The sequence below is a fragment of the Cadophora gregata genome (genome assembly GCF_030347475.1).
Source record: "Cadophora gregata isolate MNR1 chromosome Unknown scaffold_10, whole genome shotgun sequence".
NCBI classification, from domain to species: Eukaryota; Fungi; Ascomycota; class Leotiomycetes; order Helotiales; family Ploettnerulaceae; genus Cadophora; species Cadophora gregata.
In genome coordinates this window covers 2005387-2031387 of record NW_026695933.1, presented here as the reverse complement: position 1 = coordinate 2031387, position 26001 = coordinate 2005387, and the positions used below count along the sequence as shown (strand labels likewise).

The window sequence follows — 26001 nt, the reverse complement described above, 5'->3', positions numbered from 1 at the left end:
ATTGACTCAACATCCCAGCCACCAAGCCTTGTGTTCTTGACAATTCCATTCCTTTTCTTTTTTTTCTTCTTCCTGACTTAATAAGAAGTATATTTTAGATTCTTTTTAAGCTATCCAAGGATTTCTTCACTTTATGTTTGCTATATTTAGGCGACGTCAGGAATTACATTCGCTCCTTTTAAGCCATTAGATACAACCATCACTTAAGCAGATATAAAACAAAGTTCCGTTAAGCTGCTGCCAGATTTAATTACACTTCGCTTCCGGCGATTGCTACAGGTACCTACACTGACATCAACGGGCACCTTCGTGGTATCACATGGTCAAGTGCAATCTTGGCAGCAGCCCAGCGGTCCAGCGGATAGAACAGTCAATAAATTTCGATAGTTCCATAGGAATTATGAGTCCAGAGAAGAAGCTGTATAGGGTGTTGTGCGAAGGAGTGGAGCCTTGTACACAAGCGCGTAGGATGAGTGTAGAGTAGACAGTCCTCTTTTTGAGTCATTAGATGCGAATATCCTCTTAGCTCCCACCGGGAATACCCTCCTGGAAGGCCCTGTAAGGTCCGCTGAAGCGAGAGCCTAAACCAAGCGAGGAAGAGACATAAGTTAGTGGTCCTCCAGGCTGTGATGCCCTGTAAGGCCACTAAGGCACCCGCTATGATACCTTCCAGGTTTTTTGGCTTAGGGGCACGTGGGCTATGAGGAGGGCGCTTTTGGCAGCTGACAGGGTCGCGGTGTGCCCCACCACGCCTGAGACTGGTCGAGGTAGATTTAGATATTTGCAAAGTCGAAGGGAACTTGCAACATGGATATGTATTTCGCTCTTGTTCTTGAACCAACGGAAGCACTTCATACAATACAGGAGAGTGTACAGTCATGAAGCCGTCCATCCACTTGCTGGCAAGGTGGAAGTTCGTACATCCGGATTTACCTAAACACTCTTCCTGTTGTCACGTTTCCGGATTGAAGTAGAAGCAGGGCAGAGAAGTTCTCGACTAAGGGTGACATTAATTAAAGGCAACGCAACAGGGTCTAATCTATTGCTCGAAACTCCTAGAGATGCCCCTGATTCTTTTGACTAGAGGCAATTTTCATGCGTCGTCGTCATCAGAAATTTCTCCTTCCTCGGTATCATCAGTATTCCCTCCAATGGCCCTTCACCAATCCAAACACCAATGCCAACACCATCGTTGTTCTTGAATGATAATGTACCAGCCTTTGCTCTTCTCTTCGCGGTGTTGATACGTTTGTTTGAAGCCTCCTGCATCTCCTTAGCATATCGTTTCACCTCATCGATGCCTGCATTCATAAACCGGTGCAGTCCTTGATAATTGAAAACATCACGAAGCATTCCATTGCCATAATGCGTTAGATCGTTGAGAACGTGACGGGTTTCGAAGACAATATCACCCTCTCTGTTCGCGGTACAGTCGATTATTTCACGGAATACGGTATCGAGATAGTCAAGGTCCTTGAAGCACTCATCCAATCCCCCAATTGAATCTCGAATGCAACAGCGCTCGCTGACTTTATCACGGCTGTCGCTCGGATGCCACTTCATGTCCTACTTATGTGTCAGTACATCCCACTGGCCGTACACTGAAAACTTACTGTCCACTCCGGAAAGCTCAGCCGTCTCTCCTCGATATGGCCAATCATCTGGAAAAGGTGCGTGAAAGCTTCATCGTACTTCCGCGCGATGCTTGAGATTGGTCGATGGTTGGGATACTCATCAGCCAGTCTCAGAGCCCGTTCTTGGAACTTAGCATGGCGATTGCCCATGTTTCGCTGGTTGAATCTGTTTGAATTAGATTGTTTTCTCGTTTTTATTCTCTTCATCAATGGAATGAACATACAGATAAGCAAGCTTTTCAAGACCATTGAACTGGTCATTCCACAACTTTGCAATCTCTTTGTTTGTCATATTCTTTGCAATTTGGGAGAGCATCGAAGTTTCTTGCTCAGGGTGCTTGTAGAGAGTCAACTTCAACCGAAAGAGGTTAATCTCCCAGCCTTGCATCCATTTCAATGCCTCCTCTGCACGATCAAGGTCGTCAAACTCTAAGATAGCATATCTACCGCCGATGGTGTAATTGTTCCATTCGAACCGGATGGTTTGAAGAACTCCAAACCTGCTGAAGCTACCCTGTAAGTCTGCTTAGTGGTCTTCGGAGCAAGGTGTGCACAGAAGAGCATTGCATACTCAGAGCTCTCCTTCCGATCTGCGACCGTCGTTGTGGCTTGGTGGCCTTTTGAATCAGTAGCCTCAGCACTTTTGATGTTAATGCCCTGCGATGCGGTCTCTGTCTCTTTGTTGGCCTTGGTGTCCGGAATAGTCTTAATGGGTCCCACTGTGGATAGGGTGGTAGAACACTCCACGGATGAGCTAGGATGAGGCTCAGCAGAACCACCCGTGTTCTTATTGGCTTGTGGATTTTCATTACTTAGAGGGGTACGAGCAGGTCTAAGCATGGGAGTCTCAGGAGAATCGGTGTCATGCGCTGAAAGGGTATTATCTTGGAAGTGGTTGCGCCCTCGGTAGCGATCTCGCTTGTTCTCACCCTGCTGGTCATGTCGATAGTCATGTTGATAGTCATATCGATGGTCATGTCGATGGTCATGTCGATGGTCATGTCGATGGTCATGGGGATGATCATATCGATAGTCTTTCTCGTAGCTCTGGGCAGTTGTTAGTACAGGATACTGGTAGTATGAAGAAGTATTTGTTGAGATATATGCAACTTACAACTCTGTCTGAGCTTCGGTGATAATTGTCCGTTGCGTACTGGTCGAGCAACCGAGGCTGTCGCCAGGAGCCGGAGGAGGACTTGCGCGGACGATACCTATCAGGACTCATTCCCGCAGACGTGTCGTTGTAGCCATGATAGTCCTATTAGGGCAGAGTTAGTTTGTTCAAAGTCATTGAGTTATATAGCTGTACTTCGTAGGTGCGGCGTGCTTGACGACGAGTATTAGTCTCCTCCGTCTCCTTGTATTTCTTGGGTTCGACCTTTCGATCAGGGTGAGTTGAAGCGTTTAACTTTCGCTTACTCGATCTTTTGTTCTTCATCTTGTTCGCCTTCTCTTCGATTAATCCACAAACAGTTTTCCTCGAGAAATGCTGGTGGTGTGCGTGTGGTTGTTTGTCGAAAGAGGACTTTCGAGATCAATAAATACTCGAAGCTCAGGTCGTTGCAAAGAAGAACGCACTGCGCGTGAAATCGAGGAGTCATCGCTCTGCGACATTCGCCCTCGCTCGTCAGAGCATCCCAAGCATGACTGTTTACATTCAATCCGCCAACGTTATTTAAGCGAAATCCACTCGTATTGATTCCAAATCGACCTCCAACTTCATCATAACATGCAGCTACATGCCACCTTGCACTTGATCAGAAGATCATTAAAATACATCTACACTCATGGTCCCGTTGAGCTGGAAATTTTATACCTTCTGTAAGGCAAATGGCGTTTTTTGTTCAAGTAAACATGGTGGGGTGAACTTAGCTTGGCATGCGCTCCTCGACGAACCAGAAACCCTTATTTTGCCGAGATGCGTATATCAGCTACTCCAGATGAATTGCAGATTGATTGCTCATGTGTTGAAGCTGACGGTCCATATGTATGCATCAGGGAAAATTCGTGGGCTTGGCATCTGGTTTCCTGTTTTGGGTATGTGAATAATGATAGGGGCATTGTCTTGGGTAAATAAAAATTCAGGTAATGACTAAAGCTTCAAATATGAGACGATATGTTTTTAAATCTTTTTAATATTCGGACAGATGAAAGCAAATATGTCCGATGGACTTACATCTGCTGTAGAGCTTCTCAAGCTCGTCAGTAATTATGTTCTGGGGGAATGCGGATTATTCGCGACATTTAATACGCTAGAAGTCACAAAGACTATCGAAACAATGGAAAAAGTTCTCTTTGTTGACTCAATTCTGTATTTTTCAATTCATTCAAACCGAAGTGCGCGCCAGCACATCCTTCAGTAACCCATGTCTGCTTTTCAAAATGATGCAGCGAGCATATGTGGTATTTCGTCATCGGCATTTCCTTCCGAATAAGTGTCCTCCTCGCAATTTTCAGCCTCAGCAGAATTGCGGCTCAGAACTCCCAAGGTCTTCACATCTCCCAAACTTCTCTGTCTACCATTTTACTGCCTACGAACCGCAGCCATTTATTCTACATTTTGATGCCTTTTCACGACAGGGGGAGAGGTTGAACATTTGTTGCTAATATCATAATTTGAATAAGAAGAAATAGGGACCATTCAAGTTCTTTTCTGAGTTAATATCCATTCATGACAACTATTGGATGATATGGGCGGCTAATATTGAAGAAGTAAACACGCACTGATCTGAGTGTTGAGAATCACGTGTACCAAGTTGGCTCAGGGATCTGTTCAATCATTAGCAACGCACATCAAACTTGAACATGAGCAACGAGCGGTAAATATTAGGAATACTAACCTTGTCCAACAGCACATACTCCCCAACCTCTCTATTTTTATACGCCACCGGATCATGCAGCGTATGCGTCCTAACATCTCTCCAAAGTCTATCCAACCCTACCTTCCTTCCCGTCGCCCTACTACCTGTAACCTCAAACACCCCTGCCGTAACCCTCAAAGCCGTATCAGTCGTCACAATTTTCGCGCTGGCAACCCACTCCGCTACCTCCCCTCTCTCTCGCTCACTCACCGTCCGCTTCTCACCATGTTTCCTATACACATCGGCAATCTCCTTCCCCGCTCTATCAACCAGCGTCTCAGCAGCGCGCAAATGTGCGAAGAAATTCCCATAGCGCTCAAGGATGTAGAATTCTTCCGTGGCGGAAGCTTTGTTGTCGCCGCCGAAGGGCCAAGCGCGAGTACTAGTCTTGGTATATTTTGCGGCGAAGGAGAGGGAGCCCTGTGCGATGCCAAGGTAGAAGTTGGAGAAGACGAGTTGGATGGTGGGGAGGAGGAGGCTGCCGAAGGGAATGCTGAGGTACGCTGGGTTGGGGAGTTTGGTTTGCGTGTCCCAGCCGAGGGCGTCGGTCCAGGGAACTGGGATTTTGTTGATACGGACGCTGCCGGATTCGGTGAGGCGGAGGCCGACGTTGTTCCAGTTGTGCTGGGGATTGTGAGTAATTGTATCGCGATGTGGAGGGTTAGTGAAACTTACGGCGAATTCGATGCCTGGTTGAACGGTTGGGACGAATGCGAAGATGTGGTGCTCTGTTCCGGCGTAGACTCCCTCAAGAACAGTCAAATCAGAGACAACACCACCAGTATTGAAATTCTTGAATCCATCGAACACGAGATGGTCCCCTTCCTCGGTAATGTTCAAGTCGTTATCTCTTGGGTTAACAGCACCTAGAGCTGTCAACAAATATCATCAATCACACTTGAGATACTCACCTCCCACAAAATAATTATTCTCAATAATCAACTTTTGAATCCTCTCCTTTTGCTCATCCGTTCCCACCACATTCGCTGTAGTCGACCAAAGCAAATGGTACCCCAACAACATCCCCAAACTGCCATCCCCTTTCGCCACTTCTCTTATGACCTTATACCCCACCTCCCAATCCTGACCACCGCCACCGATGTCTTTTGGCCCAAGGACTTTTAGAAGTCCAGAGCTCTTCAGAAGCGAGACTTCTGCGCGGGGTGTTTTGTTTTCGATATCTCGTGCTGCGGCATCTTGCGCAAAGATCTCGCTTACTTGGCGAGCTCGCTCAATCCATGCCGAAGCTGTAGAGGGGAGGCCATCGCTGGTGAACTTTTGATGGTGGATATCGTAGATAGTGGGGTCAGAGGTGGGATTGGGTTTAGCTTTCTTGGAAGCTGGTTCGGTGGCTACTCGGGTGTCTGCTACTGATGGAGCCATGTTTTCGATGCAGAAGCAAAAGACAAGTGAAGCTCCAAGTTTGATATCAAAGTTGTTTGGAAGTAAAGAAAGGACAATCGACGATAAGAGAAATACTGAACCACCCTACCTTACTTATCAATATATTGGAGTAACGCAACACAACTGGATGGTGCAACAAGCCTCTCAATCATCGCCATAGCTACCATACCTGGTACAACTAGACACAGCCTCTCACAAGCCGATAAGGATTGCGTGATACCATAGCTGGGAAGCAAGCTGTGGGAGCTAAGGGAGCTTGATGTATCAGGAATAGCTTGGTCGATCGACGAGCACGTCAGCTTCAGGCCCTACGCTTGTAGTAGAGCTTGCAGCGGCATTTGCATGTGCCGAGAGCATGGGAGAGTGAAAATTGCTTGTTTGGATACTGTTCCAGCGCCTTGCGTGAGATTGGGAAATTGGATGGTTTGTGGAGGGGAAGATGTTGACATAGGATGTGGTTGAGTTTGAGTTCTGAGTGGACCATGACTTGATGGCGGGGTCAAGGCTTGGCGATGCAGGGCTGAACCGCGGGGGAGGAGTTCATTCTCTATCACATCTGTAGGTAAAAATTTGAAAAATACTCCAAAGCCGTCGCGACATATTCTGAAACAATATTCGTCCATCATTTCAAAACTGGTTTGTTATACAAATGAATAGGAAGCGTCTATCATCAATCTTTGCCCTTATCTCAGTCCAAGGATATTTACCCCGCTACCTCACCCCCACGGCATACCCTGAACCCTAATATGGCGTCTTAGGAGGTATAGATTTCATCATGTCAAAATGTCCTATCTGTCTTGGTGCGACCACATCCAATCTAGTGCCGCTTTTCTGGATGCTGAAGAAAACTTGATGAGATTGATTGGTGAGGTGCGGAAGAATGCACAATAGTTGTCTTCAGCACTTGCTTATCCAGAGGAATCTGGTTCGTAATTACTATTCCTCGATCCGGTAGTCAATAAACAGAGAATTAGGCATAGGCTACGAGAAGGTGTTGACTCTTTTATGAAGAGATTATCGCTGTCCCGGAGATATCTCCGTATTCCGTCATCGAGACGAACTTCAGGAAATGTCCTGTCCTGCGGGGATACTGTAAAAGTTCTGCAAATAGGTCAATCAAAGGTACACTTGAGAACCCCAGTTTTTTCAGACCCAGTCCGACATGCTGGATTCTTTACGACGGGGACCAGGACCAAATTTTTGGAAAGTGTCACCCGCTGAATGGATTGACTCCGGGACCTCGCTGCGCTTCGCGGGGCTCGGCACTTGTGAGACAATGACCTGGACCTCAAGCTTGACGACATCCCATCCTCTCCTCCAACGACAGACTCCAAAATGGGACCCGGGTTATCACTTTATGCAATAATAGTCCAGCTCGAAGAAGTTGAGAAGTATCTTTGTTTGTTTTCCCTTCCAAAGCAAGTTTCTCCGGCTGATCGCCATCCGAAGTCTCGATTGGGGATGGGGATTATTTGCTCATGATGGGGGTGGATTGCACCATAATCCCGAACTTTGAAAAGCACATCATCCACGCTTCCATGGATTCAAAGCATCCATCGCAGTCCGGATCCACACAGAATGGAAGAAGGCTAGAACAGCCTTCCCTGCTGGGATGATTCGCGCCTGCAGATGAGCATGAAAGAGCTGCGGGGTGGGGAAAAGGAAAGCTGGCAGCTAAGTAGCTCAGAGCTCTTCACGTACTCCAAGCTCCCAAATCTGAGCTGCGTTCCTTTTCCAACTTTTGAACTTCTTTTCTTTCCAGTGCCTCAAATCGTTCATTATCTCAATCGCAATTGATCATGTCTGCAAAGAGGCAAAGAACTTCCAATGGCACTGCCGCTGTCGCCCAGAATGGAAATGCTGCATTGAATGGAGACCATTACACTGCAGCTTCAGATATCAACGATGATCCTGATCGCGTCAAGTTCGCATACTGGGTTCCAAATGTCTCAGGCGGACTGGTTATTTCAAAGATCCCACAGCGAACTGGGTAGGCATCCCATCCTTATTCAGGCAGTTTTACGTTACTGATTCTGCTAAGTTGGGACTACGAAGCAAACGTGAGGTATGCGCAAACAGCTGAGAATGTCGGCTTTGAGTATGCGCTGTCACAAATTCGCTTCATGGCAGGATATGGAGCTGTGAGTCCTACCGTGAATGAATATATCCGAATTGCTGCTAATACTCTCAGGAAAATCAACATGAATCTGTCTCATTCTCACAAGCTCTCCTACACGCCACAAGGAAACTCAACGTAATCGCCGCACTCCTCCCAGGACCCTGGAATCCCGCAGTAGCAGCCAAGCAAATCGCCAGCATCGATCATTACACCAACGGTCGCATCTCCGTGAACGTCGTGTCCGGCTGGTTCAAAGCAGAATTCACCAGCATCGGACAATGGTGGCTTGAACACGCAGAGCGATACCGCCGGAGTAGAGAATTCATTGAATGTCTACGAGGGATCTGGACAGAGGAAAAGTTCACTTTCAAAGGCGACTTCTACCAATTCCACGACTATCCACTCTCGCCCAAACCCCTCTCCTTACCTGGTCGTCCCCATCCTCTGATCTTCCAAGGAGGTAATTCAATTGATGCGAGGGATAATGGCGCGAATGTCTCGGATTACTACTTCATGAACGGGAACACACTTGAAGGCTTCCAGGAACAAATCGCGGACGTGAAAGACCGCGCTGCGAAAGCCGGCCGATCAGGAGAAGTCCGCTTCGCAGTCAACGGCTTCGCAATCGTCAAAGAAACAGAAGCAGAAGCCATCCAACTCCTCTCCGAAATCCAAGGCAAAGCCGATAAAGAAGCTGTACAAGCATTCGGCGACGCCGTCAAACAGGCCGGCTCATCAACAAGTAATAAGAAGGGCATGTGGGCTGATAGCAAGTTTGAGGATCTGGTGCAGTATAATGACGGGTTTAAAACGAAGCTGATTGGGACGAAGGAGCAGGTTGCGGATCGGATTTTGCTGTTGAAGAGTTTGGGGATTGATATTGTGCTTTTGGCGTTTTTGCACTATGAGGAGGATATTGAGGCGTTTGGGAGGGAGGTTTTGCCGCTTGTGAGGAGGTTGGAGGCGGAGGGGAGGGGGAAGAATGTTGAGGAGGAGATTGAGAGGACGGGAGAGGTCTATAGGGCGAAAAAGGTGGCGAAGGATTGATTGGTATGATATAATAGAATGGTTGGTAGGGTGCTTCTACTCTGGTCGTTATTCTCAATTTTCTAACGCGATACTCGAGGCTGTTCTGTCCCTCGCTCTTTCTGAGCTCGGCTTGCATCCAGGTGTTCTTCGAGAAACGGCAATTGCGAATGGAGTCACGTGGTAACGGCATCTCCTTCTCCTTCCATGCTTTCAGTCAACTTCTCTTCTTCTCATCATCTCAAGAAATACTTCATCTGTTATCCCAACTTATCAATTAGCTCTTTGCAAAGCATCCATTTTAAGCAGATATCAATCTCTCTCTCTCCAGTTGCGGCCCTCCTTGCAGAAGGTCCAACGTAAGTCCTGGCTTCGAGCACTCATCATCAAATCTGCCGAGCTTCGAACACCAGTCCCACCAGTCCCACCAGTCCTACTAAGCTCTTTGAAAATTATCTCACTCGCCCACTCCTGTCTGCGTAGTTCATCAACGGTAACATTTGCCCAGAAAACCGAGACGCCACAGCATCGAAAAGTATCTCCGACTAAGCCTCAGCCCTTAACCTTCACGTACAACACAATGGTCCAAGTACCCTCTACCACCAAGACCACTAAGCCGTGTGGAAGCTGCTCCAAAGACACATGGCAAGCTTGCGCTGGCTGCAAAGATGCTCCTATCGTTATAAGCGGTCCCAAGCCGGTCTACTATTGCAGCAAGGAGTGCCAAAAGACCGATTGGAAGAAACACAAAAGCGTCTGCCAGGTTCTCCAGAGACGAAAGATGATTTATCGAGCTGGCGATTTATTGCAGCGAATCTTCAATGTTTTTCGGAAGGAGGTACATGGGCAACGACTAGCCAAGATTGAAAGGCGAGGTTCGAAATTGTACCTCCACGAAGGAAAGCTCATACAAGGCGATATGGCGGAGATTTCTTCTAAACTTAGAGACTTGTCCAAGCTGCTGGACGAGATGCGATGGACGGAGGAGGATAGAAATGCGGCATTAGCGCACAATGCTAGCTGGTGTGCCATTGTTCATATGCACCACATTGCCAAGTATATCCTTAAAGGCAGGCACACGCATTTCTAGCTCGCAGCCTAGATTTTAATATACGAAAGCTAACTTGAGTCCCAAAAAACAGACTTCTCATCCGAAATCTTCGAAGTTACTTTTATACCCAAGGACCACATCGAAAAAGTAGTTCGTATCGACGCCGAAGGTGCAGTAATGGCAGCTAGCGAGCATATGGTCTGGTCTTTAAAACTCGACGGCTCAAATGAGACATATATTGTCGATATAACAGGTGCGCAGTTTGGAATGTACAAGCCTGTCATGCCCTGGGATCATTACCGGCAATATCACATCCTGGAGGATCCGACACTGCTCAAGTTTCGGTCAAACGGTACTTTCCTTGCAAATGCCAACGTAAGATATGGAGCACAGACGGGAAAACGAACTGATCAGAGTGAGCTTTCACTTTCACATCTGGTGTATGCGACGATTTCGGAGGCGCTAATGAGGAAACTTCTGGCTTGGGAAAAGGATACGGTGATTTTGAAGGATATGCTTAGCACTGCGAAGACCAGTGAGTTTGAGAAGATGAGAGATGAGCTAGTAGAGGCTATATCTATGGGGCTCAAGGAGTGCATTAAAAACTTCTCTGAGAAAGTGAAAGCGAACTAAATGGTTGCGATGTCTATGTCAGCGATCCTTGAAGAAGGGAGAGGAGATCACAGCGAAGCCGTTGCTGAATTGGTCATAAAATGAGCTACAGCGTTGTACAAACCGAATTTCAAAAGTTCTTGACAAACATTGCAGTGAAGTAAAACATCATAGTTTGCATTTTCACAACCAAGACTTGACAAGCACAATACAAACTTAATCAGAATCAACGACTATAAATCCCTCCTCAATTTTCACACTGCTTCTCCCTTCAAGCCCCATCCTCAATCCTCAATCCTTGACTCCTCACCATCTCCCCCTCGCCTCAAACCCCCCTAGCACCCATTGAATTCCTCTGCAAAAACTCCGTCACCGCCGGCGCAATACTCGGCCTCCTACTCCTCTCGCCCTCAACGGTAATCACACTCGCCCTCCTCATCGCCATCTCGGCCTTATCGCCAATCCTCTTCGAAATACTGGGCACGAACGACGGGCGACGCGTCTCATCCTTCGTCTCGTATTGTTTAGCGAGGACGTTATTGTCGTGCTCGTTGAAGGGGTCGACGATGGTTTTGGAGAAGTCGCGCGCGGATACCTTCTTCGCGAAGAGGACGTCGATCTCGTGGTAGGAGCGGTTCCAGGTTTCCGGGAGGCGGTAGTAGGACCAGATGAACATGCAGAAACAGGTTCCGCCCCAGACGAATCTGTGGGGTGGGTGTGTTAGTTATTTGCAATTAGAGCGAATTTATTGGATTTGATTCAATGCGATCTGGGGACTAGAGAGTTGTGAGTAGAGGAAGGGGAAAACATACCCAGTATAACCTTTCAAGTTCCAAGCTTGAGGGTTCATGAAATACTGCTGAAGAGTCCCACCAATAGTACCGGTCAGATTGCTTGCGTTTCGAGCGAGACAGATTGTCTTTTGACGGAGACGAGTCGAGCCCATTTCTGCAGGGAGAGCCCATCCGAGCTGCCCGGCTGAGAGCTGGAAGATAAATGTCCAGAGGAGGGTGAGCACTGCTTGGGTCATGCCGATGGAGGGGCGATCGGTCCAGATGTTGAGGATGCCGATGAGCATTAGGACGGCGCACATGCCTGCCATGCCCCAGACGTAGATGGTTCGGCGGCCGAAGTAGGGCATGAGGGCTGGAAGAGAAGAGTTAGTGTTTGGGATTTGGTGAGTGGTGAGGGGATTTTGAGACTTACCGAACCAGTTGACGAAGCAGCCTACCAATGCCAGTGCTGTTCCACCGAGGGCAAGAGAATAGGTGGCGGACGTTCCGAGGCCAACATTCTGGAAGAAGTACGAGCTGTTGTATGCAAAGCAGATACCACAGAGAATCTGTCCAGCGAAGCACACACACGCTATTTCCGTTCGACGAAGCTCAAACCCCTTGAAGCAATCCCAATAGCTGGTCCCAACAGAGAGTTGCTCTTCAAGATTATTGGTATACACGATAGTAGCGAGGGTGCGCATAGGATTAACGTGCGTTGCCTTGGGGCTCTGCAGACGGCGGATGGACTTCTCGGCTTCTTCAATGCGGTTCATGCGGACGAGATACCAGGGACTTTCCGGTGCGAGGTAGATGAGTGGGATCAGGAAGATGGGCCACACCCATTGCAAGGCGAAGGGAATGCGGTATCCCCATTGATCTTCGCGGCTTGCCAGGCCCTTGAGGACGCCGGCGGAGATGAATTGTCCGATGATGAAGCACATGTTGGTGTAGGAAGTCAAGTATGTTCTGAGAGATGTTGGGAGAATTTCAGACGAGTACGCGGGTGGTGCGGTAGCCAGGATACCCCACGGGATGCTGTTGAAAGAATGTAAGCGAGGGACGGTGCTGGGTGTGGTACGAAGTACAAGAAGACTTACCCGCAGAGAATTTCTCCGACGCAGAGGACGATCAAATTGGGAGCAAAGAAAGTGATGAATATGAAGCAGCTCAATGCTGTAAGAGCACCAATTACAACACGACGTTGACCGAACTTGGCAACGAGATAACCGTTGAGCAAAGTACCGAAGAAACTTCCGACACCAGGAGCGTTGTTGATTCCAGCTTGCCAAGCAGGAGTGAGTTGATAGCCAGAAGGGACTTGGCGAGAAACTCCAACGAAGCGACCATATCTGATCTGGAACGAAGCTATTTCACATTCGTCAGCAATGTTATTTGCACGGTCCAAGTAAACAGTTGGACATACGATAAGCGAAGAAATTGCTGAGCAAGTTGGTATCGTATCCCTCCATGATGACACAAGTGGACATGATGAGCGACCACATCACAGCCTTGGGATAAGCCTTCAGTGCAGCGAGAGGGCCAAGCTCCTTCTCGTCGACGAAGACTTCTGCTGCTTCGGTTTGCAGGGTTTTGTTGCCGTCCCACTTCTCGTCTCTCCAAGAACGGTCGAAGTGGCCATTCTCTTCGATTTCAAGTTGCTGGGGGTGTTTTTCGGCTCCAAAGTCTTGTTTACCGGACATCTTGATTGAGAGTACTCAAGCTTTATGTTGTGGGTTGGTTCGGTGAGGTTGATTGCTGGATTGGCGACCAGTAACACTGTTTAGTTGTTCGCTGGCTGTTTGAAAATGTGATGAGATGCTAAGAGCAGAAAGAAGCTGATGATCTGATTCCAAAACTTTGAAGGAATTGACCTGAAGTTATATAGAAGTCTCATGGTCTCTCATTTTGGCGTCGTTAAAACGCGATGCCTTCATTTCCTGTAAACATCACGAACCAGACCGTGTGGCGCACACATCACATGGAGGCTGCATCGCAAAGTCCTTCTCGAACACACTAAGAACAGTCGGAAAACAAGGTGGAAATCTCAGCGCCGTGAAGCTTTGGATATCTTAGATCTTTCTGGGATAGAAGATGGAGGCTCCAGATGCGGGTGGGAAAAGGCGGGGTTGGAAGTCTTCCCCGTCTAAGCCCGTTAAGCTTCGCTTCATGATGGGAGGATGCTTCTGACTGGATAATCCTATGTGAAGTGTGTTGGAGCTAGTTGTGTCTCTGATTCTTGCAGTAGCTCGAGTAGCTCTTCGTCGGAAATCGGGATTGCATAGTTTTGAGGTTGTCGAATCAGCTGGAGAGGAGAATGCACCCTAGCAGCGGATTTGCTTGCGGGATTGGGGCGGTACTCGTACTGATCATTGGTTTGCCGCCGCTATCTTCAAGCGCGCCATACAGTTGGACCGTTCATTAAATGCTTGTTTATAGGGCGAAATTAGGATCTTCGTCAACGTTATTGGCTACTAAATATCAGATGATCAAGAATTAAGCTTCGTCATGCCCTGTTCACCGGCTGGTTCCATCGTCTTGGGCCCACCAGAGTCCATGCATTTCGAGACGGTTGAATTTCATTGAGCGACAATAACAAAAATGAACCGGTGCCATGTCTCTGGATCAAAGGAATAAGCTTGATAGTGATGGTGAGCTGAACTGCTGAACTGTCATGGAGATCTAGCGAAGTGTCATTGAGTGCGGGGTAGAACCACTTCCTGGTCTCATGCCCCAATACACCTGATGGCGGGGACATATTAGCATTTCCGACCCCCCAAGCCACAGTTGATTCCAGCCGTGTGAGACATTTCACTGCTGCGCATCCATTGGTGCGCCAGGAATGGAGTTGTGTTGAAGTGATGGGGGAGGCTTTTCCTAGATACTTTTGACTTTCGCGCATTCCTTTTCAACGACATGTCTTCCAAATTCCTTTGCAATATTGCATCAAGTTGTTTCTGTTCACTACAAGTCTTCAAAATCTTTGAAAATGTATTCATTTTCGGTGCATCGATGCCATACTCTCTCTCAGGAATCCTGGATACAACATTGAGCCTGGTCAGACGGTCGCATAGCACTTACAGCTGTCAATTCCCAAGACCAGAACTTCCATGACTGCCACATAATCTTGGGTGTCAATACAATACCACAAAGCCTCTCCTATACTGTAATTCTTAAAGATCGACGTTGCGGCAAGTAAAATCAGTCTTCAGGATGGCCTCCATACCGGCATCAAACATTTCCGATCGACCATTTCGAGGCGAATGGACAGCAACTGCGTTGGTGGTCATTCTTTGCACTGGTATATCCATCAGCAATGCCATAGAGCTATTGCTCCTGGTCCTCATAACCTTCAAAAGACGAAGTGGACTTTACTTCTGGAGTTTGTTCATCACCTCGTTCTCGGTTCTGCCTTACAGTGTTGGATTCTTTATTGCATACATTAGTAAGTGAATCATTGATCACTTCCATGAACATTCCCACCCCCACACTGAAAGTTTAATGAGACCCGTCGATGTTACTTCTCCCTGCAGATTTAATCCAGGGCCACATGCACTGGCTGACGTTTCATAGAAACTGGCCCTCACTTGCTTGGCGATATCCTCAACAACATTGGTTGGGCGATTCTCATAACGGGCCAGTCGATAGTCCTCTACTCACGACTTGGGCTGTTACTACAGTCCAAGAAGACTCTATGGAACCTGCTCATCTTCATTCTGGTCAACGGCTTTGTGCTCTACACCACAACAACCATTCTTCATTGCGGAACATACCATCCAAACACCAGCATCGCAGCGCGCTTCCTCGATGGGATCCACATCATGGAAAAAGTTCAGATGACGCTCTTTTGTATCCAAGAGTTCTATATATCTGGCCTGTACATTCGAGAAGTATGGCGGCTCTCCAGGGTATTGGAGAAAGGAGGCAGAGGACGACGCACAATGTGGGAACTTGGGGTGATAAACATTGTGATTGTGGTGCTTGACATTGCCTTGCTGGCTTTAGAATATCTTGGCTTTAGTATTCTGGAGCAGGTGTTCAAGGGTGTGGCGTACAGCTACAAGCTGAAGATGGAATTCGCTATCCTTGGAAAGCTGGTTGATGTCTCTGGTGTCGGCGAGGGGAGACATCTGGATGATCCCAGTAACAGCTGGGGCGATGAATCTTTGAGAGGCGTAAATGGAAACGGAAGCTGGCCTGGCAAGAGGCATTCATGTGCCAAGTCTGAGGTGGAGCATGTTGCATTGGCGTGAACAAGAGTCGCTCTACCATGCTATTGCTCTGAGAACATGATCACTTAATGAGTAAATCAATATCCAAAGAGAAACAGACTGGTGAATTTTTGGTCCGATGCCGCAATCACTCGCTCTCTTGATTGGGTTCACACGATGACAAGGGTCATCGTTTCTACCTTCGAAGATGAACTCTTAGCGAGTCTGCCACAATCAACAACCTCGAAAATCTTTGACAGATCGGCTCTCACTCTGGAACCTACAAGCCCTTCATCTCTTGCTGCATATCGCCAAAAGATTTTCATCATGGATTCTCAAGGTGTATATCTTTCATTTCCCTACTTGTACGAGCCATAGGACTCAGACTAATGCTGCTGCAGATCAGTTCCTAGATACCCCAAGAGAAATCTTCTACTCAGCCAACACCAGCCCCGTTCGCCCTCTATCTGCGGCTCCAAGCATTGCAGTTACTGCGACTGAAGGTGCCGTACCTGAAGAGACAGACACTTCTCGAATCGAGACTTCACCAACCACCGTCAGTAGTTCACCAACCTCAGTGTACACCACCGCAGTGGCTGGATTCTGCTTCTGTGGGAAGCCTTGCGACGGTCTTTGTTCAGGATGCTGCGACACACCTGGACAGGAAGATACCTACTACTGCAGTTCTAAATGCCAAGATACAGACAGACCAGCACATAGACAGATCTGCAAAGCTGTGAATACGCTTCGAAGTCTGTACCGCGCTGCCGAATGTCTTCAGGAGATTTATTACATGTACCGCGCGAAGACGTTTGACAGACTTGTGACCAAGATCGAGAAGACTAAGGAGGGTGGTCATACCCAGCTGATTGTTCACGAGGATAAGTCTAGACGTCCGACCAATGACTTACAGTATCTTCACAAGCTACCACACGACTTGTTTGGCGAGGATTCTCAGGACGATGAGGACAATGAGAATAAAGACAAAAGAGCTATTCTCACTCATGGCGTCAGCGCACAGTCCATCGTCTGGATGCATGATCTCATTGGCTACTTCTTGAGCAGTAAGTTCTCATCCCCTTGAAAACCCATTTCATGATCCATTCCTCTTACAAACCAATTTTTTATTTCAGACTGCGCATACACAATCAGCGAACAACGAGTCGTCCCAGTCCCAGGCACCCAATCCGTCCTAATAATCTATTCACAAGGCTACCCAGATCTCTACCCCCGAGAACACTTCATCCTAGTAATCACCCTGCACAACCTAGCCGGCACTTACGCCCTCGATCTTTGTGGCGCTCAATACGGCCACTTCAACACCCTCACCCCATTCTCCGAGTACTCCTCCCGCGGTCTTCCCAATGCACCTCCCACCCCATTCAGCGGCAGACACTCCATGCGTTGGGGAGTAAACTGTGTGCGCAATGAGCAGAGTCGGCGGGGTGCGCTGACGAGGATTAATTTGTTGGCGTCGGAGAAGTTGGTTAGTGGTGCGGTGGAGTGGGAGAAGGAGTATGGGACGAGGATTGAGAGTATGTTGCAGGCTAGTCCGGAGGTGTTTCAGAATAGGAAGGAGGGTTTGGTGCATTATTTGGCGTATGAGGTTCAGACGAGGCTGGATGATATGGCTGTGAGGGCGGCGGCCGCGGAGGATGCTAAGCCTACTGTTACTGCTGCTGCTGCTGCTTTTGTGTTGGATCCAAGAATTACAAGAATTTGAAAGAGAGATGTGTCCTGGAAGCAGTGAGGTCGGATGTGTGTATTGAATAAGAAGGTTGGTGTCCTGCTCGGATTTTTCTATGAACCATTCTCTGGAGTATTGGAAGACTGGACATGAAAATATCTACAATGCACGCCTTACTTGCTAAGGATTGGAGTTGAGTAAAACTACAACGACTGACAGGGAGATATTCTGGTCTGGATGTTTGGTATGTATGGCTAGCAAGCTTCTTTTGATAGCAAGACATTGCAAGCAATTACGACTAACCAAAATCGATTGACGCATTCTTGTGATGGTCATGCTTTTAATTACAGTACCGCGAAGTTTCCAACCAGTTTTGATTCTTTTTTGAAGCATTTTCAGTATGTGGGTAGGTGAATCCAATCAAACAGTATCCTGGTCATTACCTTACATGCTGCATGTTTTGGCTCCACAATTTAGGCGAGCGTGTCGCCCCCACGTGATCTCTGCGCCTGCCACTCAACTTGGAGAGGTGATAGCCTTGCAAACACTTCTGACCTCGCGCTACATTGGTGAATTTGAAATCTAGCCTGAAAGTCTATATTTCAGTAGTTTCTTGTTCCCAAGCAATGTGTTGCCTAAACGTGTAAAGTTCGTACGGCGGTCTTGTCCCAGCGACCGCGATCACATTTCAATTTCTCCTTTGAACTTGCACGGCTCCAGAGCCACACCAGTCCGGTCTGACCATCACTTGATCCTCAGTTCTAATTTCGCCGAGAGCATCGACGATGACCTCCTCGGCTTGTGCACACTGCGGAAAAGCGGCTGAGCGCGCCTGCACCGGGTGCAACGACGTCCCGGCAATCGATGATGATATCAACCCCATCTATTACTGCAGCTCCGCTTGCCAAAAAGAGGACTGGCAATATCATAAGAAACTGTGCAAACGTCTACAAATTCGGAAGCTGTTCTACCGGGCTGGATCAGTCTTACAGGAGATGTTCTACATGTATCGAGAGAAGATGTTTGACAAGTTGATCACAAGAATGGAGAAGTCTCAGGGACACTTGATTGTTTATGAGGGAAGGTATAATCCCGTGATTACAACGGAGACGGACTGTCTCATACCTTTCCCCACGCAACTATGCCAAACTGAGGAGGACAGGAAGTCTGTGTTAGTTCATCTCGCTTGTGATGATGCAAGTGCGTGGATGCATGATATCCTCAAGTACACTTTGACTGGCAAGTTCATCCCACCTCAATTCTATCAACCTGCTAACAAATCACAGGCATTGCATCCAGCCTCTCCGAATGCTGCGGAGTCGTCAAGAACCAGAAGCTCCATATGATAGACGTCGACATTCTAAATAATGTGCACAACCCAGAATTTGAGCACGAGTTTCTCAGAATAAAACTCTTGAACGGCGGCGAGGAGTTTGCCCTCGACCTATCCAGCGCTCAATACGGTTACTTCGAACCCATCGTTCCATGGAAGACATACATACACAATCGCATATCGACTTACATCACTCATCAACAATTCAACTACTTCGGTGGCACCAAATATCGGCTTCTCGCTGAACGAGGACATAAGGATATCAAAGGCATCGTCGCTAGTCTCAACGCTGAATCGTGCCAGGAGTTGATGTCGAGCACAAAGAAGTGGGAAGAAGAGAATGGTATGTCGATTATGAAGATGCTGAAATTGCCGCTTCGGGAATTCAAGATGAAAGAGAATCAGTTGGTGGGTTTTATGGCGAAGAATTTGGGAGAATATCATACGTGGTTGAGGGAGAGGGCTGAGAAGGGCAAGGCGAAGAAGGCTGCACATGCGGGAGGAAACGCTAAAGAAACAAAGGCAAGGTAGAAGAATCTGTGATGAATGCCACCAAATAAAGTCACATTGTTCTCTCTGGATCGGTGGAGAAAGCATTGGAGAGGTTCTGTATTCTGGACTTTCGTGGGATTGGCACGGATGCAGTGGGGCACATAAAGATACCAAACCAGGTGACGTGGAAATCAGAATGGCAAATGATTGCTATCATTGATCGGGAAAGTTAACGAACATGTTATCCGAAACATCCCTTTGTCATCATCTGCCCTTTTCGATTTTCTAATTGTCTCGGAAAGCAGGATCGTACATGTTGCCTTCATCAACTGCAGGATGCAGTTTCTGTTTGAGACGCTCAGTAGAATGTGACAGAATCATCAAACAGGCCTTTAAGATGTTCAACATACCTTAAAGTTCGAATTGTTTTTCCTGAATTTATCCATTTCTTTGTGGCCTTCACAAGCCCAGCGGAATTTCGCTCGGATTTTGTAGGGCTCTTTGGACAGCTATCCACATGTTTCAGACATGTCAAGCGCCACGTAGCATTCGAAAGGATGTAACTGTCTACATCAGGCTCTAACTGAAGCTATCTTGGGAACATTCTCAGGTCCAGATGAGTAGCAGAGTTGAAGTCGCTCATGATGATTGCAAGTCCAGAAAGGTATGACGTGCAGGTCTCTAAACTTTCCAATGGCCGCTAATACTGCATTCTAGAACAATGACTTTGACATAACGGCTTTTAGGAACCGCATCCGAAATTCCTGAGATTACTGTGGCCCCAAACGACCCTTCGCGAAAGCTCATCGTCATCCTCGCCAATGGAGAAGAGCATCCAAAACCCGGTATGCTTCACCAACTCTTTCGAGTCAGACTGAATGGAAGCAATGAGCACTTTGCTCTCGATCTGAGCAGTGCACAGTACGGGTACTACGATCCAGTCGTACCTTTCGATACGTATGCCACTGACCGAAGCTCGGCGTTACTGGATGAGCATGACCAGCTTTTGGGGCAGGCAAGGAGTGACATGGGGAAACAAGGCACCAGCGGACGACTTCAAAGATCGACCGTTATAAGCAAGTCCATGATCTTAGATTGTATCATGAAAGCCATCACACTACACAGGATCGATGCCAATACCACTGTCGGTGAAATGCTAAAGGCAGGCGAGATTGAGAGGGATCGGTGGAGTGCTGATCTCCTTCACAGATCAATACTGCGATGGAAGATCAAGCTATGAAGTGTGGTTGTGTCGGCAAGTGGTGAGACACTCTGTGGAATAATGGGATCATCCTCTTCATGTCTGAATTCTCAATCAGGGATGATGTAAACAAATGCGGGGTAATTTAGCGAGAATTGCAGGGATAGCCTCCCTCACTCTTGAATACTCAACTATTCCTACATGCATGATTGTGCACGCAAACAACTTCCTCAGTGGCTAAAGAAACCAAGTGAATTATGTTAAGTAGAATACACTCGGGTACTTCGCACAGGTGCTGAAGAGAATACCAGTGACATGAGCTTCCTCGTGTTTGTATTCGGAACTTGGTAAGTGGGATATGGAGTTCAGCTAATGTACTCCGATCCTTGGCTGGTACAGCAGATCAAGACTCGTTATCACCAAGAGGTTGCCAAGATACAATAAGCAGCTACTCTGAGGTTTCAAAGGAGCTTCTACTGAATCTTAATGGTCGACGACGGGATACCCGAGATAAGAAGTCTGAATTAAGTGACAAGCCCACTCTTGATCAAGATACCGGGTCTCAAATACGGGGTCTCAACCCCAGGAATTGCAACCCTTATCTATAACCCAGCACGGAGTAGTCCCGGAGTCCCCTGAAACCTTGTTTTTTATACCCACCACACCACCTTGGCAAATCAGGACGCAGGTTTTGGTCAGAGTATAATAGACTTCACCTCCTTCTCGATGCATACCCATAATATCTCATCGATATCTCCTCATAAATGCAGATCATGGCGGGCCTCCAATCCAAAGACAATAATGATAACAAAACTGCTGTTGATGACGTTCAAGATGTCCCAGTTCACAGCGGTGACCTCGATGCAGCTTACTTCGCTGAGATCGACGATGGGTACTTGGGATCGTCATGGACGACCAAATTCTACCGTGGTGTTCTGTTTCAGATGATCATGTTTGGAGCGTAAGAGAACCAAACTGTACTTCTTATCCCTTACTACATGCTAACTTTATTCAAGTCTCTCGTTCGTCGGCCCAGCAATGTCAGATGCTATCAGCAACCTCGGTGGCGGAGGTCTCTCAACACCATACCTCGCCAACCTTGCCACATCCCTCGGTTACGCTTCGGGATGTTTGATGACACTCTTCGGTGGTCCATTGATCAACAAGTTTGGCATAAGATGGTCGTGTATGATTGCAGCTGTTACAATGCCCCTTGCTGGGTCGAGTTATTATGTCAAGGCGCGATATGGGCTGGACTGGTATCTCCTACTTTGCAAAGTGAGTCGCTGCCCAATCACTCGAGACTTGCATACTGAATGCTAACTATTTTTAAAGATCCTGGGGGGATTTACTGGAGGTTTCCTATACGTGGGCGAGACGACTGCCATGCTATCATATCCACCACAAGACGATCGAGGATTCTACCTAGGAATCTGGTCTGCTATGCGAAACTCCGGAAGTATCATTGGAGGAGCGATCAACTTTTCCACGAACTATCAGAACTCGAATGCAGGCGGCATCGCTTGGTCCACATACTTGATCTTCGTTGGGTTCGGTGAGTGGAGATGGCCTTCCAATTTGTCAATGGTTGCTGATGATGTGACTAGAATGTACCGGTGTAATCTGGGCTTTCTTGCTCTCGCCTACTTCCCGCGTTAGACGCAAGAACGGCGAGCGCATTCCTTCTTCAGAGGGTGTCAGTTGGAAACAGGAGTTCGCAGCTTTGTGGAAGCATCTTCAGCGGAAGAAGGTACGCATAATCAGCGTGAAGGTAATAACTTGGAAGCTGACTCGATTCCGTAGACTTGGCTCGTGTTCATTCCCGCATTCTACTCGTTCTTCTACGGCGGAACACTAGGGACTTATCTGTCACTTCACTTCTCAGTTCGAGCTCGCGCTCTCTCATCACTCATAACCCGTAAGTTCTGCGTTTGCTCCCCAAACTTTACCAGATGCTGGTACCGCATTACAGTTATATTCTTTTCACATTCCCAAAGCGGTTTTGGTAGTGAGGTGCACTAGTCGTAAACTCTCTAACATACATTCCAGCAACAATCACAATCCCCATGGTCGTGATCTACGGCAAAGTTCTCGACTGGAAGCGGTGGTCCCAACCAAAGCGAGCATGGATCGCCTTCCTCCTCTGGCTCATCCCACAAGCTGGCTGCTTTCATCTGGATCGGAATCGAATACAGCAAGTTCGGGACCTCGAAAACTGCACTGGATTATAAACTGTAAGTTCCCCTCCATGCCCACCCAGATTCCCTAGCTTCGGTAGGCACACAAGCTGACCAATCCCAGCAACGGTCGTGCCTGGGCTGAAGCCTACCTCCCCTACCTCATCATCTTCACCACGGGGTATCTCTGCCAACTTTCTCTCTACTGGATCCTCGGCACATTTTCCACAGACATGAAAGCATCGTCTCGAACCGGTGGACTATTCCGTGCATTCGAAACAGCTGGTCAAGCTGTTTCGTATGCCATTAACTCCCACACGGGTGATGATCCCAGGATACCATTTTATGTGAATTGTGCGGTTTTGGTGTTGACGATTCCGTGCATGGTACTGTTGATAAGGATGATTCCGGAGGCGCCTTCGAATAGGGATGTTGATGTGGATGAGGAGGCGGAGGTTATTGTTGGGGTGGCGAAGTTGGATGAGAGAGCTGTGTAGGTATGTTTTGAGAGGTCACTGTTTTGTCCATGGACTTTGTGTAGAGGAGTTTACATTGGGACGGTAGTTGAAATGAATTCATGACCGGGGGTTCGAATTAAGTTTGATAAATGTAGACAATTATGATTTTGTTAAAGAATCAGAATTCGATTTTCGCCTCTACCCATGTGTATGCCTCTATTGTTGCTCAGATGACAAACTCCTCATAGATACACTCAGATGATCAAGCATTAGGTCTGCATCTATCCGTGTTACAGAACGCCTTCTTCGCACTTTCCTCCGCTTGCTTCACACTATTCTCAAACCTCAAACTCGTATCTTCTTTCTGTAATCTATCGATCCGCTCTTTCGTAATCTCATAGGGTGCTGGTAACTTTGGATAAGGCTCGACGAGGCTCGGCGGGGTAAACTCCACCCCCAAAGAATCTAAAATGAGCGGCGCAATATGCGCGGCACACAGCAGGATACGCGGCATACCTATCATACATCAGGATCAAAGATCTTTCTATGAATTAAAACTGAAGTGATGAAAAAAAAGCAAACATACCATGCCCTGTGTACCCCGCTGCAATAAAGTGTCCAGGCCGATCTGGGATCGCGCCAACGAAAGGGAAGTTGTCGATACTTGAGGAGGTGACTATCCATGTCAGCTTAAATAACATTACAAGGCCACAAATCACTTACCACCCGTCCAACATCCACCATCCTCGACCTCCAAGCCCAGCTCCGCAGGATCCTTCCCCTCCCATTCAACAATATCAGATTCCGGCCAAGACTGATAAAACTCCGGCACACCCGGAATCAACTTGTCTTCCTTATCACTACCTATGTAACACTTCGGATCATGCACAAGAACTTGTTTGGCACCACCAACAATGATAGTATTATACGGCGGTGGAAGTTGGAGGTGGTAATTCTGCGATCTTGCTTAGCGAAAGTCACTTGGAGATAACCGACCATACATTGACGATACTGTCCCAATGCTGAGCTCCAGTGTGCTTGATGAAACCTTTTGGGGCTTTGATTGCCGCTACAGTTGCCAGACCTGCAGAAATAAGGTTTGAGAAGTCGGGGAGGAGGTGTGATGCCCATCGATTGGTGGCGTGCATTACTGCTCGTGTTTGGATGACTCCCCGGGGGGTCGTCACTGTAATCCAGCCGTTTGAATCTCGCTCTGAGATATTGGTGGCGGGTGTGTGGTCGTACAATTGTAAGTGACCAGTCTTGAGTACAATTCTGAGCAGTGCGTGCACGAATTTGTACGGCCAACTATGAAAGTCAGCTCAAGTCAAAGCTCAACGATATCCAAGGATACTTACACTTGACCAGCAGGATGCACAACAGCAGCCAAACACCCTTTCATCTGCGTAAACTCTTCTGCAACCACAGGATCCTCAATCACTCTACAATCTCGGACGACCTCGCCATCCTCCCCATGATCTCTCTTCATCAACTCATAAGCTCCTTTGAGTCTCATCCAAGCTTCCTCTGACATCGCAGCATCAAAAGTGTCTCCGAGTTTGAAACACACTTCTTCAGTGATACCTTCTTCTGCTAACAGATTTTTGAATGCTGGGAGATGTGCCATTTCATGTTTGATGAGCTCGTATGCGATGTCTGGGCCGAATCTTTCGGACCAGGGAGGATACCGTGAGTAGGCGTGAGGTCGTAGTTGGCCGCCTAGCATGTATTCATCAATATGACTGGACTGAGTGAGTACTTCTTTGGGTTATCTTCAACGTACCATTTCGACCAGTTGCTCCACCACAGACATCTCGGGCTTCCAACATGCACATTCTTGGCGTCGTGCCAGTCTTGTCCGTGAACTGGCAATTTTCAAGTCAGCATGAGATGAGACAGAAAGAGAGAAAAAAAAGGAAAGAAAAAAGAAAAAAAGAATGAGTGGGAAAAACACTTACTTTGTGTATCCAATACGCCGTTGCTGCACCAGTATATCCAGATCCGACAATAATCACGTCCGTCTCTGCTGGCAGTTGTTCCGTTGAAGTAGAAGCTCTCAACTCAGGCTCCGTCGCCTCAATCCAATAGGACTTTGTCGGATTGTCCACAGGGAGGACCATTTCGAAAGGCTGCAACTATATTTGGTCAAAAACTGACAAGCCTACTTCTCAAATGTTCACGATGCGGCTGAAGCACATCTATATTCGCTCCCAAAAGTACCAATCGCATCTCAGTGAAGTGAAGTGACTCAAGACGGGACACGGGACCGACCACGGAGGGTGATACGATACGATACAGCGAGTGGTACCTACCTACCTACCTACCTGCCCTCTCCGCGATGAAAAACACGCGCGAGAGTGGGATGGGGATGGAGATGGGGATGCAAAAATACCTACCTACGTGTCCCCTACTGTATCTCAAACATCAGCGGTACCTACAGTACCTACAGTACAATAATCTAGACATACAGGTGCGGTGGTGTCCACCCACTGTCCAGACATCTCTTCCTGTCCCGTCTGTTGGCATTGGCATTATTGAGGACAACACCCACGCACCCACCCCACTTTACCACTTTACCACTTTACCACTTTACCACTTTACCACTTTACCCCATTTTATTCCGACCCACTCTATTCCATTCCATTCCATTCCCATTCCATTCTGATCCACTCCACTGCCTTCCACACTCCACACTACTCTCCGTACTGTAGTCCGAAAGGGACAACCTACCTAACCTAACCAACCCACCCTATTTCTGTTTGGAAGTTGCCGTCTCCACTTAACTTGACTCCGACTCCGAACCCCCCCATTTCTCGTCGTATTTGTTCCAAGGGTTCCGATCGTAGAAATAATGGAACACGAAGCCAAGCCTGTGGTAGTTGCACTCACTAACTTCTATCATATCATATCAAAGCCAGCCAGCCAGTCACAATTACCTACCTACGTCGACATTTTCTGCGCC

The 26001-nt window shown here is 47.6% G+C and overlaps 12 protein-coding genes across 12 annotated transcripts; 8 read left to right on the top strand and 4 right to left on the bottom strand.

The window, feature by feature from the left end:
- Positions 1–1080: 1080 nt before the first annotated feature.
- On the bottom strand, positions 1081–3072 carry ONS95_002032 (uncharacterized protein; the record flags this gene model as incomplete). The annotated part of the gene is made up of 6 exons (XM_058495260.1): positions 1081–1566; positions 1614–1800; positions 1859–2143; positions 2206–2681; positions 2749–2892; positions 2944–3072. The coding sequence occupies 6 exons, from the start codon at positions 3070–3072 to the stop codon at positions 1081–1083; spliced, it is 1707 nt and encodes a 568-aa protein (XP_058355571.1).
- A 1046-nt stretch (positions 3073–4118) lies between these two features.
- Positions 4119–6345, bottom strand: ONS95_002031 (uncharacterized protein). Its single transcript, XM_058495259.1, has 4 exons — positions 5407–6345; positions 5171–5361; positions 4475–5119; positions 4119–4403 (listed from the first exon to the last, which is right to left on the bottom strand). The coding sequence occupies exons 1-4, from the start codon at positions 5876–5878 to the stop codon at positions 4377–4379; spliced, it is 1335 nt and encodes a 444-aa protein (XP_058355570.1). The 5' UTR covers positions 5879–6345; the 3' UTR covers positions 4119–4376.
- Positions 6346–7698: 1353 nt separating this feature from the next.
- Positions 7699–9065, top strand: ONS95_002030 (uncharacterized protein; the record flags this gene model as incomplete). The annotated part of the gene is made up of 3 exons (XM_058495258.1): positions 7699–7889; positions 7941–8040; positions 8091–9065. 3 exons carry the CDS (start codon positions 7699–7701, stop codon positions 9063–9065), a joined length of 1266 nt encoding a protein of 421 aa, XP_058355569.1.
- Positions 9066–9295: 230 nt separating this feature from the next.
- Positions 9296–10728, top strand: ATG6_2 (autophagy protein 6; the record flags this gene model as incomplete). The annotated part of the gene is made up of 2 exons (XM_058495257.1): positions 9296–10114; positions 10187–10728. Exons 1-2 carry the CDS (start codon positions 9625–9627, stop codon positions 10726–10728), a joined length of 1032 nt encoding a protein of 343 aa, XP_058355568.1. The 5' UTR covers positions 9296–9624.
- A 47-nt stretch (positions 10729–10775) lies between these two features.
- ONS95_002028 (uncharacterized protein) lies at positions 10776–14123 on the bottom strand. The gene is made up of 5 exons (XM_058495256.1): positions 12907–14123; positions 12581–12848; positions 11914–12518; positions 11520–11853; positions 10776–11411 (listed from the first exon to the last, which is right to left on the bottom strand). The coding sequence occupies exons 1-5, from the start codon at positions 13181–13183 to the stop codon at positions 11033–11035; spliced, it is 1863 nt and encodes a 620-aa protein (XP_058355567.1). The 5' UTR covers positions 13184–14123; the 3' UTR covers positions 10776–11032.
- Positions 14124–14693: 570 nt separating this feature from the next.
- Positions 14694–15733, top strand: ONS95_002027 (uncharacterized protein; the record flags this gene model as incomplete). The annotated part of the gene is made up of 2 exons (XM_058495255.1): positions 14694–14925; positions 15054–15733. 2 exons carry the CDS (start codon positions 14694–14696, stop codon positions 15731–15733), a joined length of 912 nt encoding a protein of 303 aa, XP_058355566.1.
- A 135-nt stretch (positions 15734–15868) lies between these two features.
- ONS95_002026 (uncharacterized protein) lies at positions 15869–17414 on the top strand (the record flags this gene model as incomplete). Its single annotated transcript, XM_058495254.1, has 3 exons — positions 15869–16031; positions 16093–16755; positions 16825–17414. The coding sequence occupies 3 exons, from the start codon at positions 15869–15871 to the stop codon at positions 17412–17414; spliced, it is 1416 nt and encodes a 471-aa protein (XP_058355565.1).
- A 749-nt stretch (positions 17415–18163) lies between these two features.
- ONS95_002025 (uncharacterized protein) lies at positions 18164–19242 on the top strand (the record flags this gene model as incomplete). Its single annotated transcript, XM_058495253.1, has 2 exons — positions 18164–18578; positions 18665–19242. The coding sequence occupies 2 exons, from the start codon at positions 18164–18166 to the stop codon at positions 19240–19242; spliced, it is 993 nt and encodes a 330-aa protein (XP_058355564.1).
- Positions 19243–20050: 808 nt separating this feature from the next.
- On the top strand, positions 20051–20443 carry ONS95_002024 (uncharacterized protein; the record flags this gene model as incomplete). The annotated part of the gene is made up of 1 exon (XM_058495252.1): positions 20051–20443. The coding sequence occupies one exon, from the start codon at positions 20051–20053 to the stop codon at positions 20441–20443; it is 393 nt and encodes a 130-aa protein (XP_058355563.1).
- A 734-nt stretch (positions 20444–21177) lies between these two features.
- Positions 21178–22635, top strand: ONS95_002023 (uncharacterized protein; the record flags this gene model as incomplete). The annotated part of the gene is made up of 6 exons (XM_058495251.1): positions 21178–21365; positions 21421–21682; positions 21740–21959; positions 22012–22154; positions 22208–22322; positions 22454–22635. The coding sequence occupies 6 exons, from the start codon at positions 21178–21180 to the stop codon at positions 22633–22635; spliced, it is 1110 nt and encodes a 369-aa protein (XP_058355562.1).
- A 179-nt stretch (positions 22636–22814) lies between these two features.
- On the top strand, positions 22815–23078 carry ONS95_002022 (uncharacterized protein; the record flags this gene model as incomplete). The annotated part of the gene is made up of 1 exon (XM_058495250.1): positions 22815–23078. The coding sequence occupies one exon, from the start codon at positions 22815–22817 to the stop codon at positions 23076–23078; it is 264 nt and encodes an 87-aa protein (XP_058355561.1).
- Positions 23079–23168: 90 nt separating this feature from the next.
- Positions 23169–25639, bottom strand: ONS95_002021 (uncharacterized protein). Its single transcript, XM_058495249.1, has 7 exons — positions 24998–25639; positions 24823–24904; positions 24398–24758; positions 24041–24347; positions 23763–23994; positions 23626–23715; positions 23169–23555 (listed from the first exon to the last, which is right to left on the bottom strand). Exons 1-7 carry the CDS (start codon positions 25157–25159, stop codon positions 23302–23304), a joined length of 1488 nt encoding a protein of 495 aa, XP_058355560.1. The 5' UTR covers positions 25160–25639; the 3' UTR covers positions 23169–23301.
- Positions 25640–26001: the final 362 nt, after the last annotated feature.

Excerpts from the sequence above, each read along its gene's own strand:
- ONS95_002021 (XM_058495249.1), bottom strand. The coding sequence starts at position 25,159 with ATGGTCCTCCCTGTGGACAATCCGACAAAGTCCTATTGGATTGAGGCG. Across the intron at positions 24,759-24,822 it reads TGGAGCAACTGGTCGAAATG|GCGGCCAACTACGACCTCAC; the intron begins GTACGTTGAAGA and ends AATACATGCTAG. Across the intron at positions 23,995-24,040 it reads ATTGGGACAGTATCGTCAAT|AATTACCACCTCCAACTTCC; the intron begins GTATGGTCGGTT and ends GCAAGATCGCAG.
- ONS95_002031 (XM_058495259.1), bottom strand. The coding sequence starts at position 5,878 with ATGGCTCCATCAGTAGCAGACACCCGAGTAGCCACCGAACCAGCTTCC. Across the intron at positions 5,362-5,406 it reads GAATAATTATTTTGTGGGAG|GTGCTGTTAACCCAAGAGAT; the intron begins GTGAGTATCTCA and ends TGACAGCTCTAG. Across the intron at positions 5,120-5,170 it reads AACCAGGCATCGAATTCGCC|CACAACTGGAACAACGTCGG; the intron begins GTAAGTTTCACT and ends CACAATCCCCAG.
- ONS95_002028 (XM_058495256.1), bottom strand. The coding sequence starts at position 13,183 with ATGTCCGGTAAACAAGACTTTGGAGCCGAAAAACACCCCCAGCAACTT. Across the intron at positions 12,519-12,580 it reads GTCGGAGAAATTCTCTGCGG|CATCCCGTGGGGTATCCTGG; the intron begins GTAAGTCTTCTT and ends TTCTTTCAACAG. Across the intron at positions 11,854-11,913 it reads CTGCTTCGTCAACTGGTTCG|CCCTCATGCCCTACTTCGGC; the intron begins GTAAGTCTCAAA and ends CTTCTCTTCCAG.